At 36.6% G+C, this 17,769-nt stretch overlaps 1 protein-coding gene across 3 annotated transcripts in view; it reads right to left on the reverse strand.

Moving 5' to 3' along the window:
- The window catches only part of GIGYF2 (GRB10 interacting GYF protein 2), a 136,626-nt gene that overhangs the window by 98,703 nt on the left and 20,154 nt on the right, over window positions 1-17,769 (reverse strand). For all 3 annotated transcript variants that reach the window (XM_041765802.1, XM_041765801.1, XM_041765800.1), the window contains exon 3: window positions 10,711-10,794. In XM_041765802.1, coding sequence (XP_041621736.1) covers window positions 10,711-10,751 — 41 coding nt within the window. In that variant the 5' untranslated portion in view covers window positions 10,752-10,794. The remainder of the gene's footprint in view (window positions 1-10,710; window positions 10,795-17,769) is intronic.

Raw genomic sequence — 17,769 nt, forward strand, 5'->3', positions numbered from 1 at the left:
ATATGAAAATGAAGTGTCAACCCTGTGGCAATTCCTTACTTAAAAAATATGATGGCATGTTCCTGAGAAGTCTGGGAGTGAAGAGGGGACACTTTTTCGAAATCATAAAAGTAACATGATTAAAACGAAACTGAAGAATCACCTTATACATATTAGATTAATAAGAACTAATGAATCTGACGGTACCAATTAACAAATCTGGAATACCAATTGTTGTTAAGGATGTAAAACAATGGAAATTTTCAAGTAGTTTCTGTAGGATTGCAATGAAACAACCACTTCAAAGAATGATCTGCTAACATTTAATAAAACATTAATATTTGTTAAATAACAAAGTATTCTATATAAAAGAAAAAGCAAACATAGAAGCCTATAAAAAGATATACATGTAAACCTGCAAATAAATTTATACTGTTTAAAAACACTATAAAGCATAGCAAAAGTATAAAAACAAACATGAATTGACAAATATAAAATTCAAGAGAAGGTTCTATCTGCAAAGGGAAGGAGAGTATAAAGGGTGTTTTAAATGCAATATTTTATTTTCTCATTCATGCTGTATAGAAATGCTACAATTTTATAGTTTTATATGCCTATAGTATTTCATGATTTTTACTGAAAGCAACTAAGAATCAGTGCACTGAATTTGAAAATGCAGTGAAGGGTGAAAGTGTAAGAAAAAAAATTGAGCCATATTTACTGCTAGGAAAAAATAAAAATATACCCTAAGAGGAATGGAACTTGGGAAAGGGAAATATTTGTAAGATGCTTTTATTTAAAAAAAAAAGAAAGAAAAAAAAAAAAGGTAGGGCAACCTCAGCAAAAAATGGCAAAAATAAGATCCCACTGCAGCACTGTGTCAAACAGCAGAGCAAAACTATGAGCAATAACTCCTTATTTGAGGGCTGCCTGAAGTTCTATATAGTAAGTATCAAGAATAAAAGGCACTAAGATACTTTACTTCAGATTTAGCCTAAAGGAAAATTCAACAGAAGCATTAAAATACACTCTCCAGGCAGCCTGGGTGGCTCAGCGGTTTAGTGCTGCCTTCGGCCCAGGGCCTGATCCTGGAGTCCCCAGATCAAGTCACAGGTCAGGCTCCCTGTATGGAGCCTGCTTCTCCCTCTGCCTGTGTCTCTGCCTCTCTCTCTCTCTCTCTCTCTCTGTCTCTCATGAACAAATAAAATCTTTAAAAAATAAATAAATAAAATATATTCCCAAAATTGCTAAGCTTTATTCACATAAGCAAAAAAGGGAATGATCTACACTATACACTTTTAAAAATATGAAATAAAAGAGCATTACTTGCATATTATCCAAAAATTATATACACATAAATATAAAAATATGTTTACATGTACAATATAATTCCAGAAAAGGCGGGAGGACATATTAGTAAAAGACTATAGGGTCTTTTTTCAATGTTTCTATCTTATCTTTCTACCCACTTTTTTTTTAACATTTATGGACAATTTTGAACATATATAAAAATACCAAGAATTATATAACAAACTCCCACATACTGTTCACCCAGCCCCCAAATCAATAACCCATGGCCAACCCTGCTCCTTCTACCACTCCATCTAACCCTACTCTGATACTATTTCGAAGGAAATCATATGCTTTCAAAGATTTTTTGAAGGAAATTGCTTTCAAGATTTTTTGAGGGAATTTTTAAAGTAACGTTTTTCATTTTTAAATATTTCAGAATGTTCTAAAAGATACGGATTTTTTCTAGTCTGGATTTTGCTGATTCTTATCTCTGTGCTATATAGTGTAACATGTTTCTCTGCTCTCTGCATTAATGACATTGGTGACTGGATATAAAGACCTGATCAGATTTGGAAAGACTTCCATGTTTTGCCATCAGGAAGCACAGACTGCCTCGTTGGTTTTTTGAGTCTAGCAGTCTCTGATAACCAAGGCCTAGGTCCCTAAATTTATTCATTAATAAATACAAGGTTACAAAGTGACTATATTCTATCATTCCTTATTTATTAGCCGGAGTATTTCTATAAGGAGAAGCTTCTCTCTCATACTTTTTGGTATTGTTACCCAATAGTATAGTTAATATAGGAAAAAAGAAAAAAGTCTTGATTCTTTTCAATTGGTTTTCAAAATAGGGACTTAATTTACTAGCATCTTCCAATGGTAACAAATTATTTTTAATTAAAGTTAAATTATTCTTAACTAATTATTCTTAACAATTATTCTTAACAATATTCAAATTCTCTCTCTTTTTTTTTTTTTTTAATTAGGCTGGACACCTAACTCACAACCCTGAGATCAAGAGTCAAATGCTCCACTGACTGAGCAAGCAGGTCAGGTACCCTGCAAATTGTCTTACCTTTGACCAATGGGAGACTATTCAGATTGGCTCTCCTAAATGCTTCTGACACAACCCTAAGGGTCTTTAACAGCTTATTTTCTTCCTGATATATCAGTATGTTTCAGGCATAACCTGTATTATTTCTTGTCTCAGATTTAGAATTAGCCATTTCTCCAGGGAGCCTGATTCTCTCTAGTGCATATTAAAAGTATAATCTGGGTGCTGGGAGTGCTTATTGCTAATAACTGATCTTTTGTTTTCTTTTCAGTTACTCCTGGACTTGGAAGTCATTTAGTCCAAGTCCTGTAAGACAGGTTGGGACAACCAAATAAAACATGCCCATGAAGAAGTGATCCAACCACTGCTGACGAACCTTCCAGGAAACTGCTTTCCATCCAATTCATGTAAAGTTGGGCTTTTTTCCTGAAGAAGTGGAATTAATATCCACTGAGAACTGAGGTTGTGAATTTTACACATGCAGTGCCTCATTTTATTTCAGCTTCACGACAACCCCAATTAACAGACGAGGGTTACACAACTTGCCCACATTTACAGCCAGCAAAACAAAGACTCAAACTTAAGTTTTCATGACTAAAAAGAACAAAATCTCAAATTTTTATTTAAAATAGCCAACATTTAGTCTGCCAAACATTAATTTTAAAATATATATAGGTTTTGACTAAAAATATTTAGGGGTGCTTAGGTGGTTCAGCTGATTGTGTCCAACCCTTGATTTCAGCTGGGGTCATGATCTGAGAGTTGCAGGATGAAGCTCCACATTGGGTTGCATGCTCAGCGGGGAGTCAGCTTGAAGCTCTCATTCTCACTCTCCTTTTGTCCCTCCCCCCCACTCACACGCTGTCTAGAATAAATTAAAAAATAAAATCTTTAGAAAAAAATTTTGTTAAAATATCTTTCTTATACTAAACCAGTATGCTCGCCAATAGTTTCTACCACTAGAGGGCACAACTAGGTGCTTTTTGGAATGAAAATCACTTGGGTACCAGCAAATAGTCACACTGTCTCATGACTTTTCCTTCTCATGGCTCAACATTACTAATTTCTTCATCTGTTCCTCATAAGGTTTCAAATCCACTCATGACCCTGGTTCCCTTCCAATGGACCCCCACGTCCTGCTGCCCAAGGATTGAATGTCCAATGTCAAGCACCAAATACTTCTTATGGGCACCAGATCTATTAAGAGTAACGTAACCGGAGTGCACTCTCAAGAGATTCCTCCAGATATTGTGAAAAGAACAGACCAAGGAAAACTGAGAGTAATTCAAACTAAGATAGGCTGAATAAGGAGAACTGTGCTCTACTCAATAATCGACAAATCCTGTTTCAAGTCCTTCCCCACCTACACATATCTGGAAAAGCTAAAAACATACTTGGTAATATCCCTCCCTAAAAACCCACCAGTGATTTTTTTTTTCCCACCAGTGATTTTTAACCTCTCCTGGGTCTTGCTCCATACAACTCTCTCTTCTAGAAATTTAATCCCTCCTATTTGCTTTCCCCTTAGTCTCTAAATATATCTAATAGTGATATGTTTAAAACTCCTGTAATGCAGCACCCCCCCCCCCCCCAGTTATGCATCATTGCTCATCTTTCCTCTTCATTTCAGAACCATCTCCACATCTGCACTTCCAGGTCACTTCAAAACCTAGTGCAAAAAAAAGAAACAAACAAACAACAAAACCACACCAGCATAATATGGCTTCTCCCCTACAACTCCACTGCTCCAGTAGAATTCATCAATAACCCACACAAATCTAAGGGGCAGCTTCCTATCCGTGTCACCTTCACCTTTATGGTCATACTGAGATCTGTTTAACACAAGAGGCCTAGGTCTAGTATGAGTAGTAGTAACTGATAGCATTAGCAGGACCTTCTAAAACTCCATGATACCCCAAGGTCTTCACGTATTAATTACTGTCCCAAATCCAAACTTCAGCTTATGAAAGCAATTTGGAATGTCAATGTAGATATGTGAAGATGTAGGGGTCAAAAACCATTTCTGGGTAAGCTCCTGATTCTCAATTCCAGCTCTGACTTCCCTAGAGTTTAAGACTTCCACATTCAACCACCTAGAGACCCCATAGCTTTAGCTTTAACATGTCCCAAGCCCTACTCATCAGCTGATTCATCCCAACCCCCCTTATCACCTTAAGGTGAGTAATAAAGGAGCCCACCATCTACTCAACCACAGAATTAAAAGTCTGGAATCAAGGACACCAGGGTGGCTCAGTGGCTGACCAGAGGTCATGATCCCGGGATCCTGGGATCGAGTTTTGCATCAGGCTCCCCGGAGGGAGCTTGCTTCTCCCTCTGCCTATGTCTCTGCCTCTGTCTCTTATGAATAAATAAATAAATAAAATCTGAAAAAAAAAAAAAAAGTCTGGGAATCATCCTTTACTCCTCACCTTCTACCATCTTCCATACCCAATTACCACATCCTCCAGTTTTAGATCCTGAATTTCTTAAGCCATCCCCTGGATCAACTAATCCATTATTGTCCACACTTTTCTTTCTTACCTGGACTGCTACAACACCATCCTAAGTGATATAGCTAGTCACTGTTCAGACTCCACACTACTACAAACATATTTCAAATGCAAGCCTGAATAAGGTGTTCCCTGATTAACAACTGTTTATTGGCATATAACGATCAAATAAAACCAGAGCTTCTTAACGCAAAAAGGCTGCCTCCAAGCTCATCTCTCACACATTTCACACTATAGCAAAGACAATGTCTCAGAATTCCTCTCTTAAACTTGCCATTTCTTACCCCTTTGTCTTTATACATGTCCTTTCTGCTATCAGGATTATTTTTTCAAGCCATTTTCACTTGGGAGAGGGGAAGGCTGCTGCAGGAGCAGAGAGGTTAAGTGGAAGGAAAAGGAAGAGTCAGAATGAGGAGGATGGAGGGTAGCTGGAAAGAGAATAAGGGGAAAAGAGGAGAAACAGAAATCCTCAAGATCTTGGCTACACACAAGTACCTGCTGAGCCTTAACGGAGTTAACTGGCTAGGGGAAGGAAAAGGTAATAAACAGTACAGACATACAGTTACTAAAGGATTTTGGAGAAAAACCTGACCCAATTTATATTTTAAGATTACTATAGGAAGAACAATGAGAAGAATGGAAACCAGAAAACATTAGGCCACTCCTGTAATCATATTAGGGTGACAGCAATGCAGGTGGAGAGAAATTAACAGATTCAAGAGATATGTTGGAGATGAAGCTGACATAGCACTGTGATGGACTAGATGTAGAGATATAGAAGTAAAAGAAAGACCCAGGGTAACTCCAAGACTTCGAGCTTGAGCTAATGGCAGACTGTGGTATTTAATATTAAACAAAAGAAGAAATTTAAAACAGTAAAACTCGGGACGCCTGGGTGGCTCAGCGGTTGAGTGTCTGCCTTCGGCTCAGGGCATGGTCCTGGGATAGAGGATCCAGTCCTGTATCGGGCTCCCTATGGGGAGCCTGCTTCTCCCCCTCTGCCTAAGTCTCTGCCTCTCTCTCTCTCTCTCATGAATGAATAAATTAATAAAAACAGTAAAACTCATGAGCTCAGTTTTGGAAAAGTATGAAGGATGAGAGATCTACAGACATCAAATAAGTAGCTCAATATCCTATACTTCACTACACTTCCTTTACACATTGATATTATAGTGAAATTATTTAGTGTCAGCTTCCCCACTACATCATTCAAAAGCAGGTACCAGGTCATTTCAACCTTGTTGCCTCAGAACCTAACACAAGACACAGAACACAGGAGGCACATGAGAAATGTTTTCTAAGCAAATCTTAATACTCTCTTCTAAAATACACCTCTCAATAATATTGAATTATTTATCCCTCCAGACCACACAGATGTCTTTCACTCTTTTTGAAAACTGGGATGAATAATGCATTCCATTCTCCAGAATTTTGCTCATTTTACCCACAAGCCCACAAAGATGATACTAGTAAGCTAGCAATGTCAAGTTTTCCTTCTTTGCCCTCATTTTGCCCCACCCCATAAGACTCAAATGCCTTCATCCAACATTTACTAAGTGCCTATGTTCGGCAAGCTAAGGTAAACAATGGGCTTACCAAAATTGAGAAGTACAACGCCTTTCTTTTGTTCTTTTCTGAGTAAACACAGACACACAACATAAAGATGTAGCTACTTTCACATAGGTATAAATAAAGTGCTTTGGGGTAAAGAGGTGCCTCACTTTTTTGCAAGTAAAGACCTGAGAAAACTTCCCTAAAGCCATGGAGGAGATGGGATAGAAGAAAATCTAAAGGAGATTCGTTGGTTCCTTCCCCATAAAGCCAGGTAAATATCTGCAATTATTCCCCCTATGCCAAATTCCTTTATCATCTACATTTATCCGTTTATAATCCTCAAAGAAAAAAAAATCCCCAAATAAATATCTGCAATTATTCCCCCATGCCAAATTCCTTTACCATCTAATTTATCTGTTTATAATCCTCAAAGAAAAAAAAATCCCCAAAATAAAACTGTTTTTTCAAAATGTCGTTAAATATACATACAAACATTTGCAAAAAAAAAGAAAAGAATAGGAGGATACAACCCAAAATGTTAGCAATGGTTCTTTGGATGGTAAAATTAAGGATAATTTAGATATTTTATTTTTCTTTTTGTACTACTGTTTCCTCCAAGGTTTCCCAGAATAAGTATGAATTACTCTGTTAGTGAAATAAAAAATTCCAAAAAACCTGAATCTACCAGATTTAAAACAAAACAAAACAAAAATTGTTTTTCTTAAGGTAGTACTTAGTGTTTTGTCAAGGGTGAGGTAAACAGGCAGGGAATGGGAATTAAATTCACACAATCCTTCTGGTAGTCAATCTGCCCATAACATACATCATCCAAAGACTTAAAAATGAAATTTTTGATTTAATAACTCCACTTCCAAGGAATTATTCCAAAATAAATAAACAGCAGTACAAACAAAATGGTTCAAGGATGTACACACATATTTATAACAACAAAACATTAAAATCAACTTTACTTTCCAAAAATTCATTCACTCATTGAACAAATATTTATTGAGTACCTACTATAATGAAGGAACTGGAGATACAGCAGTGAATAAATTGTACAAAAATCGAGACCAAAGGACCTGCCCTCAGTGGAGCTCACAGTCTAGTGGGAGCTGGAGGATGGGATAGAAATAATAAAGAGAATAAGTGAGTAAAATATTTGCCATGTTCTATTTGGATAAAGGAATAGACCATGATGAAAAAACTAATCAGAGAAGGGAGGCAGGGAATAAGGGGGAAGGTCTTGTATAGATAGTCAAGAGAGGTGTAAGATGGTAACATGTGAGTAAAAACTATTGCTTTGGGGACACCTGGGTGGCTCAGCGGTTAAGCATCTGCCTTCCGCTCAGGGCATGATCCTGGAGTCCAGGGATGGAGTCCCACATCGGGCTTCCTGCATGGAGCCCGCTTCTCCCTCTGTGTATGTCTCTGCCTCTCTCTCTCTCTCTCTCTGTGTGTATCTCATGAATAAATAAAATCTTTAAAAAAAAAAAAAACTATTGTTTTATTCCTAAAAACTATTTACTCCTCTGTTAAATCTATCACACTTTTTTAAATTGGTGATTATATAATACATTTCTTTATTCTAAACATAGAAATGAGCTAAGATCTAATGCTTTCACAGACCTACCTTAAAAAGTCCACTTATATGGTCATTCATGGTCTGTCTTTACCACAATTTTCAACACTCTCCCAACTTTACTACTGTCCCAAGTACCAGTAAATCTCTTCATTCATCTCTTATTGAACATTTGTCTTACATCATAATAAAAATAATGATCTTAATAAATAGAATAAAGTATCACTAAATGTTTCTCTATGGTTCAGAATTACACCCTGACGGAATGCAATCACTCTAAACTTTGATTCTCAAGTATTCCAGACAGTTCCTTACCTCAAGCTCCACAATGAATGTAATATTACATGCAGAGAAATACAGCAGCTTCTATTCACATTGCAGCTTTCTAGTTCAGGATTATCTGAGTTACTTAAAGGTCTCATATATTCCCTTTGCCAGAAAAAAATTTGATAGATGATACCAAACAGATAGTGTGCCTACTTAGTACCTCCACTCCTCAGTTTAACGGCACTTCAAATGACCATGGGAAGGCTCCTAAGCTCTAAAAATGCCTGCAGTTGGTAAGAATTAGGTAAAGCTACTGTTTTGTTTAAGCATGAGACTAGTAAATGTTCTCTAATAAAGTTACTCCAATTCAAATTTTGTACAAAACTTGGACTGATCAAACAAAAAACTTCAGCGTACCAATGAAAAAATGTACGGCGCTATTGATAGACTGGGTCATTGACACACTGAAATGACTGGGAACCCATGGTTTAGGGCAGGGGCCAAAAAACTTCTCTGTAGAAGGCCAGAGAGTAAATATTTAAGCTTTTTGAGCCAGATGGCCTCTGTTGTAACTACTCCCTTGCCACTATAGTATGAAAGCAGCCAGGTAATATGGGAAAAAAATGGGTGTGGCAGTGTTCAATAAAATTGCACTTATAAAAACTTTATTTATAGACCCACGGGTCACAGTTTACCAATCTATGGTAGAGGACATCAAGCTAAATGTGTTCTGACTCTAGAACATCTCCAGCAGGTTTTTTTTTTTGTTTGTTTTTTGTTTTTTTTGGTTTAAGCTAAGTTCCTGGTGTTGTCTCTTTCTTAAAGGGTGAGGTGGGGGAAGGGGGCAACTTCTTTAAATTAGCTGACAATTTTAATCATGTTTTTTACAATGAAAGAAAGTGTGTAAATACAAAAGAGAAGCAGTTACAAATTCTAGATAAAGGCAGAAGAGTTACACACAAAATGATTTACAAAGTGAGCTATATGGATTTAAAACCACCTTATAAAGAAAGTTATTAAGTTGTGAATAAAGGTTAGCTACAAGAATTTCATCAAAAATATTTTCATTATAATGAAAAGCTGAAAACAGCCTACATATGCTACATCTAGACTAGTTAAATAAATAATGGTACATCATACAATGCCACCATTTAAGATAATAGAAAACATTTATTGATTAAAAAAAGATACTTTTCATGTGGTTATTCTTTAAAAGCAGGTTACAAAGCTGAATGTACAGTATGATCCCGTTTTTGTGAAAATAATGTACATATATACAAATAAGCATACATAAAACCACCTGGAAAAATAAACTAACCTATTTACAGTGGTTATCATGGACTGTAAAATTATGGTGATGTTACCTTCCTCTGGCTTACTTGTAATCTCTTAATTTCTTTAGAAACATATATAGATATGGTAATAAAATTGTTTTTAAAATACAAACTAAGACCTCAAATAGGTACAGCATTAATTAAGTCAACGTTTCCAAAATAAATTCTCAAAGTAGAGAAGCTGCATCAGTTCTTAGAACTTCAAGTAGTGATTTCTCCTCAGTCTCCAAATGCTAGCTATAAGGGGCCAAGAAAATTTAGGAATTACATATAAAAATAAATGCATAAAATAAGTCAGTAAGTGTCCTCAAGCAGTGAGTTACTACAGAAGCCTGAATCATATTTCACCTGAACAATCAAGAATGTTTACGATACCATTCCAATGTATCCACTTTATATACACTGCCTCTGGCTCAAGATTTGAATAGAAAAAACAACTATTCATGCCACTGATGAGAGGATCTTCAATCACCAACATTGGGGGGAAAAGAAGAGGGGAAAAAAGTCACACTACAATGTGATGGATCTCAAAATTCCATGAGAATTCCATATTCAGGGTCCAAACACATCTGTAAGAGACTCAAAGGTCAATTAATTGTTATTATGGCAAATGCTATATCAATCTTAGATGGGCTACAGTTAATAGCCAGTATAATTCTGGACCACCTCCCTGGCCCATCAATAAAATAAAACTCAAATAGTAATTCAATAAAAACTGTTTTCAAACAAGTCTATGAACAGCACTCACAAAACAGCATTGTAGCAGAAAACAAATACAGATAAAAATGTTACAATTTTATGAAAAAGTTTATATGCACCTAGACAAGGGCTCAAAAGAAAAAGCAAATAATTTGCTAGGGTGGTGGGACTGCAAGGAGTCCATTATCCTTGCAAAACCAGACCAAGAAAATCCCATTATCATTACATGGCCAGATCAAGAAAGTTTTAAAAACAGAATGCAGTCATTAACCAAATGTAATTTATTCCTAGACAAGCTACACTGTTTTCAACTAGGATAAATCAAAGTTTCAAAAACATGTACAGTTAGCTATAAACCACCCAACATCTCTACAAATACCTTACTACTATACTAGTACTATATCCAATATTCAACAGGATGAGATTGTGAAAACTCACCATTCAGGCCCAAAGTTCAGTGTCTGTGTTTCCGCTGCCATTATTTTCCGTATTTTCACAATAGATTTTTATATGTGGAGAAACCTGTTAAAGAGAAAAATATCTCCATACAATTAATCAAGAGTAAATACAGAATTCCAATCCAGAATCTAGCGAGAGTTTTTTTACTTATTCCCTGGCTCCTCTTAACTAGAGCCACCAGAATGGGATTTTTAAATCCCTGTTTATAACAGTATAGCAGGCAAAGTGAAATTTATAAATCCACCTTACATTTCAATTCACCGTCATCTTATGTTTATCTGGGGAAAGGGGGCATGGTCTAAGATGAAGCTGATCGGATAGGTGGGAACACACCATGCAGGGCACCAGGGACCAAATTAAGGATCTTCTTCATTAGCCATTGAGCAATAGGGAGTAAATGAAGGGTAACAGATTTACATTTTAATTTATATTATTCCCTTGTAATGGCTCTCTAATCACCAGGAGGTATATGAAAGATTCTTAAAATAGGCATCCTCCCTTTCTATCTTATAGTTTCTGCTACAACTCTCCCCACTTTGTTTAGCATGTTTACACACTAGTGATTCTTTTAAAAAAATTTATCTTGAACCATCAAGTTAAAATAACTCAGTAATAAATTTCCTAAGTGACCTTTCAAAAGCTATTTTAAAATATCAGAGCTTAGGGGATCCCTGGGTGGCTCAACAGTTTAGTGCCTGTCTTTGGCCCAGGGCAGGATCCTGGAGCCCGGGGTTCGAGTCCCACATCGGGCTCCCGGCATGGAGCCTGTCTCTCCCTCTGCCTGTGTCTCTGCCTCTCTCTCTATGTCTATCATAAATAAATAAAATATTAAAAAAATATATTATCAGAGCTTAAAGCGAAATAAGTCAGACAGGAAAAGACAAATAGTGTAGGGTATTACTTCTATATGGAATCTAAAAACACCATACTCAGAGAAATAGAGTATAGAGTGGCAGTCACCAAGGGCTGGGAGGCAAGGAAAATAAAAATAGGGAGATATGTGGTCCAAGGATACAAAGTTCTGGGGATCTAATGTACAGCAAGGTGATTACAACTCATAATACCATATTATACACTTGAAAGCTGCTAAGAGATTAGATCTTAAATGTTCTCACCACAAGAAAGAAATAGTATGCGATGGAATGAAGTATTTTATGCTATGGTGGTAATCATTTTGCAAAATATAAACATATCAAACCAACACACTACATGCTTTAAACCTAGACAATATAATGTGTCAATTATATCTCAGTAAAGCTGGGGGGAAAAAGACATCAGAGCTTAAAAATGAGAAATACTATAAATATTATAAATATATTGTAAATATCTCCAAGATAAAGTCACAATACCCTCTTATTTCTATTTAGAAGATCTAAAAATAATTAACTAGAAAAAAAAAATGCTTCAGGGTGCCTAGCTGGCTCAGTTGGTAGAGCATTCAACTCTTGATCTTGTGGTTGTGGGTGTAGAGATTGCATAAAAATATTAACCAGAAATTAGTCAAAAATGCAGAAAAGGCAAAATAAAAATATGTTAATGTCCATAATCAGCTATTAATTTGTCTACCCTGGGAGGGGAGGAGAAAAAGGAGAAAAACTCAGCAGGGTGGGCAAAAAATAAAAGTAAATAAAAAATAATTTATCTGTCCCCCTTCCTAGAAGGTATTTCTAGCCCTATTTCAACCCTGAGGGAGGTTATTCAATCCTAGGGAGACGCCCATACTCCAATTTAACCCTGATTCTCTGCTACCTGACCCCTCAAGCTTGTACACCAGACTAGAGCTGAGATCAACTTAGTGCCCTCCCCACCTTTTAAGCAACTGGTGATTCAAAAAAAAAAAAAAAACCACTTAGGACACATGGTTTTGTACATTTTAACCTCTCTGAAATTAGAATACATCTTAATTAGTATCCTGTTACAACTGCTCTCAGCTCAAGGAAGTTGTCATTGTCCAGAATAAATTTGGTCATAACCATTCATATTATCATCCTTTTAACTGTATTGTTGCTAGTATCTGATTTTTAAAACTGCTGCTTAAAATGTCTTCAAAAAGATTATAAAATAATTCTAAATTGAAATAATATGTAGTATATATAATAGAAAAGAAAGAAAATACAGCAATGGGATATTAGTGAAGTAAGTTTTCATCATCAAACAAATGATTCTAAGTGCTTTACAGAACTTGAGGAAAAGAACCAAATGCAGATGAACTTTGTTAGAGTTTCCTGCTGAGACTGGACAACGCACAACCCACATGTGGCCACATGCAGTAGCCCCAAAGTACTTAAAGAGGGAAAAATTAAACAACTTAGACTGCTTTTGAAAATTTCAGAAGCACCAAATCACTGAATTTTAAATTGATGAGAAAACAATGGAGCATTCCCCCAAGAAACATTTCATCATTAATACCCTTAATGACATGACCCTACACTGACAGGGAGAGGAAGGAGGAAAGAAATTTCCATAATCCTAAATTCTTCATGATGTAGAAGAGTCAGACATAATATGTCGGAATCTGAGGAATATCTTAACAATTTATTTCACTTCTTTTTCTCTGTAACATATATATAAAATATATATCATATAATAAAATCTATTAGACTTATTTGCTAAATAAGTTTAAAGGAACTTTTTTTTAAAACGTAAAATAATGGGCACCTGACTGGCTCAGTCAGAAGAGTATGTGACTCATGGAGCATCTGGGTGAAGCGTCAGACTACGGCTCAGCTCGTGATCTCAGGGTCTTGGGATCCAGTGCTGCATCAGGTTCCCTGCTCAGCAGGGAGTCTGCTTCTCCTTCTCCTTCTACCCCCTCAATCAGCTCATGCTTGCTCACTCATGCACACACATGTATGTGCGCACATGCTCTCTCTCTCACAAATAAAACTTATTTTTTTTTAAAGATTTTATTTATTCATTCATGAGAGACATGGAGAGAGGAAGAGGAAGAAGCAGGCTACCTGCAGGGAGCCCAATATGGGACTCAATCCCAGGACCTCAGGATCACCCTTGAGCCAAAGGCAGATGCTCAACCACCCAGCCACCCCATAAATAAAATCTTAAAAAAAAAAAAAGAACATGTAACTCTTGATCATGGTCATGAGTTCAAGCTCCATGTTGGATGTAGAGATTACTTTAAAAAAATAACAATTTATGAAAAACGTTTTCTGAATCTAAAAAAATGTCAAATAAGAGCTGTCATAGACTACTACCAGACTAAAAGGAAAAAACGTAAAATAAAAATTTTAAGTAATTAAAAAACTGTGGCAGAGCTTACTTCACAGTGTGATTTCTTCCTTAATAATACATGAAGACACTCACTGGTGTGCTCAGGCAGCTCAGTTAGTTAAGTGTCTGCCTTCAGCTCAGGTCATGACCCCAGGGTTCTGGGAAGAAGCCCTGCTTTGGGTTCTCTGATCAGTGGGGAGTCTGCTACTCCCTCTCCCTTTGTGCTCACGTGCGCACTTTCTCACTTTCTCTTTCTCTCAAATAAATAAATAAAATCTTTTTAAAAATGTTTTTTAACAACCTCACAACCGATGCACATTAGATTCAATTAAATTATGGTACATTCCAACTGAAATGACTTGTCAAGAGAGTGTTGATCAGACTCCAAGTAAGTACCCACTGTAAATCAATACAGGTATGCTGCTTACAAATCAGCCCTGTAACCATATTTGGCATAAATCAATTCAGTGTGCTTTTAAAAAGTATGTGGACCTACATCAACTATGAGGCTTTATTGTAATACAAAACATCCTGAAAGAGTGTTTTTACTACCATTTTAAACCCCATCTAGCCAAATGTTTTATACTTAAACCCTGTGGAACTTTGACTGCTGGAAAACAGTCAGTTTTAAAGCAAGTCAAGATTTGAACCAGACCGAATTTACAAGGCAAATGACTCTCAATTAAAAACTGAATTATTTGATAGTTGTATTAAAAAAATTTTTTTTAATTCCCCCTTTCAATTACTATCTTAAGGCCACCACACAAGTCTTGGAAGCACAAAACTGTGTGGGCACCATTACTACAAAGAATGCCAATGGAGTCCTTAGAGTTGTGTAACACCTAACCTTCCCAACTGCAGGGAGCAGTCTTGAATTACAGGAGAAGCCTTAGACTAGACTTAGACAGTAAGGAACAAGCAAGGAAATCCTGTTCTGGTCCTCTTTACCATTCCACCTATAAACTTTTCAGGTAGTGCAAACATTAAAAGCTATTCTTTTTAACGTCCTAGGCTGGAAACCTAACTACCATTTATAACATGGTTTCCATTAAGATTTCTGAAGAGCTCTTGAGGACCTAAGAATAATAATCTACGTGACTTAATTATCAACTAAAGACACCTACGTTACTCAGAATGGTCTTCTACTTGTTCTCCTTTATAAATTAAAAAAGGAAACCTAAGAGTCACAACCATTGAAGAAATCTCATTCAAAAGCTTATAGTACTATAATCTCTAATTCTGAATTCTCCACCTCAGACTGCCCCATCCACATCCATTTAAATGAGCCCAGTTCTAATGTATTTACATAGGTACTAGATAGACTATCTTACTCAATACCTCTGCATTATAAATTAGAATGGAAACTGGGTGTATTTCTCAATTGTCCTTTCTAAGGATGCAGTGAGGTCCTGAAATGCATAGGGTTCACCTTGAGCTACATGTTGTCACCATCAGAAAACAGCCCTGAATTTTCACAGCAAGTCAGGATTTGAACCAGACTCTGGATGCTGTGCTCTACCTTTCTAGATTGCCTTTTTTTGAAACTCTCCTCCATGACCAGCATTGCACTGGTACTGTTTTTTCCTATCTTCATTTCCTTCCTATTTGCTATTCCCTAGGGAAGCCCCTCCCCACACACACCCACACTGTGATACAGATTTGATTTTTTTCTCCCATGACCCAGATGCTATTTCCAGCTGCCTGTTCCACCTAGATATCTACCTCAACAAAAACTGATCAAGGTACCATTGTTCTCATAGTTCAGTAATCAGCCAGGCCCAAAAGCACAGAATCATATGCAACTGCTTCCTCATTGCTTCCTTATATCCTGCCATTTTTGTCTCAAATTTGGTCAATTTCCTTTTCAAGATTTCTCTTGCATTTTTTCATTACAGTTAAGCCTTTGTTAACTCACGTTTGGATTATTACAATGAAATTTCTAATCTGTTTCCCTGAATCACTAAGTACTCACATCCAACAAGATCAATCTTCCTAACGTACTATTCTGGCCATGCTTACCCCTCTGTAAAATGGTCAATTAAACCTACCATGTATGGTCAAATTTCTTGGTATTTCAGGTCCCCACCAATCTGATAATTCCTACCTTCTCAATTCACCTCCAAACTCAAGGCCAAATGAGAACTTTATACTCTCCACTGCATTCTCCTTCTTCTTCTTTTTCTGTGCCAATCCTTTGCCCTGGAAGGACTGCCTTGCCCTCCCTCCCTTACAATGACCTGCATAAAACCAAAGATCCATTCAAATATCTACTCCATTTCGTAAGCAGAAGCAGCACTGGTCCCTCTGGAAAGGAAAATCTACACAGAGGATGCAGAAGTGGAATGGAAACTACGGAGTCAATATCAACGTACAGTGCTTTTTGAATCTGTATATAAAGCTTGAAAGTAAAAAGAAAATTGAAAAGAAATAAAATTTGAGAGGAAAAACACTCATGGTTTTGGTCAAAATCAACACACCTGAGGAAACACCCCAAAAGGCCATTATTATAGACCTTGAACTCCACAACAGAGGGAGGATGGGGATGAGAAAACAGATTTGGAAGTAAATCTACATAACTGTAACCAAAAACTGAATGAAACTATCCCTAAGTAGAAGCCAAGTGGGGACAAGCTCAAGGGATAAGAACAAAGCCCAGCAAACACAATGCAGGACAATACTGGCAAGAAGAGAAAGACCACATAGTTAGAGATCTCCAGCACTAATCTTTCACCCTATCATGGACTCTCACTTTCTCCATGTTCACTGACTCTAACAGATGGGAGAAAGAGCCAGGGTCTCTGGGGAGATTATCAGTTCAAAAGGGCTAAAAACTAAAGTGAAGACTGGTAAATCAGTGGCCATATTATAGAAGACTTAGTATATTATATCCCAGGGGCAATGAAAGGCTATAAAAAGATTAGGGCAAGAAAATGTCTAGAATAAAACTTGTATTTTAGGAAGATCAAGGTGCCAAGAGGAGAATGAATAATCAAGAGCTAAAAGGAAAGGTGAAGTGTTAGAAACAGAGCAGATATTGTGAAAGCCAGACCTACATACCTATAGAGTGCTGATGACAACAAATAGTAACTATATTCACTGACATAAAAAGACGTCAACAACATATTAAGTGTTCAAGGCAGGTTACAGACTACAGAAAATATAACATTCAACACATTCTAAAATATATCCTTAGTGGATATATATAAATATGCCCCAAAATGTTAATATTTACTTCTGAACAGTGGAATTATGGATAATTATTTTCCCAATAAGTTTCTAATCTGTGTATACAATAAAGAACTGGCACAATTCTTTTTCTATAGAATTTAAAAGTTTCAAACACTGAAAGCAAAAAAGATAAAGATTGTCTCCTACCAGTGAAGTCACTGGTGATTTGTAGAGTAGTTCTAGAAATGTGGTGAGAGGAGGCACCTGGCTGGCTCAGTTGGTAGAACATGGGACTCTTGATGTCAGGGCTGTGAGTTCAACCCCCACATTAGGAGTACAGTTTATATACATACATACATCAGAAAATGTGTGTTCAAGCAGAGTAGTAATTACATAGAGACAATAGGAGTAAACCAGGCTAAATGGTCATCACCCTAGCAAAGAAACAGAACAGGCTATGAATGGAAGAGAATAAAGTTTCTGATTCTGCCTACTGACACTGCTACTTTTATGCAGGGAAATGTACTAGTAACCTCAGAGGGCTAAAGAGACAGCAAAATTATCAGGGCAGAGTGGGCTTCAGTTACCTTAATAACACTGAAAAACATCCTATGAACAATTTAACATACGAAAGGTTTAACA

Source organism: Vulpes lagopus, chromosome 8 (assembly GCF_018345385.1).
Source record: "Vulpes lagopus strain Blue_001 chromosome 8, ASM1834538v1, whole genome shotgun sequence".
NCBI classification, from domain to species: domain Eukaryota; kingdom Metazoa; phylum Chordata; class Mammalia; order Carnivora; family Canidae; genus Vulpes; species Vulpes lagopus.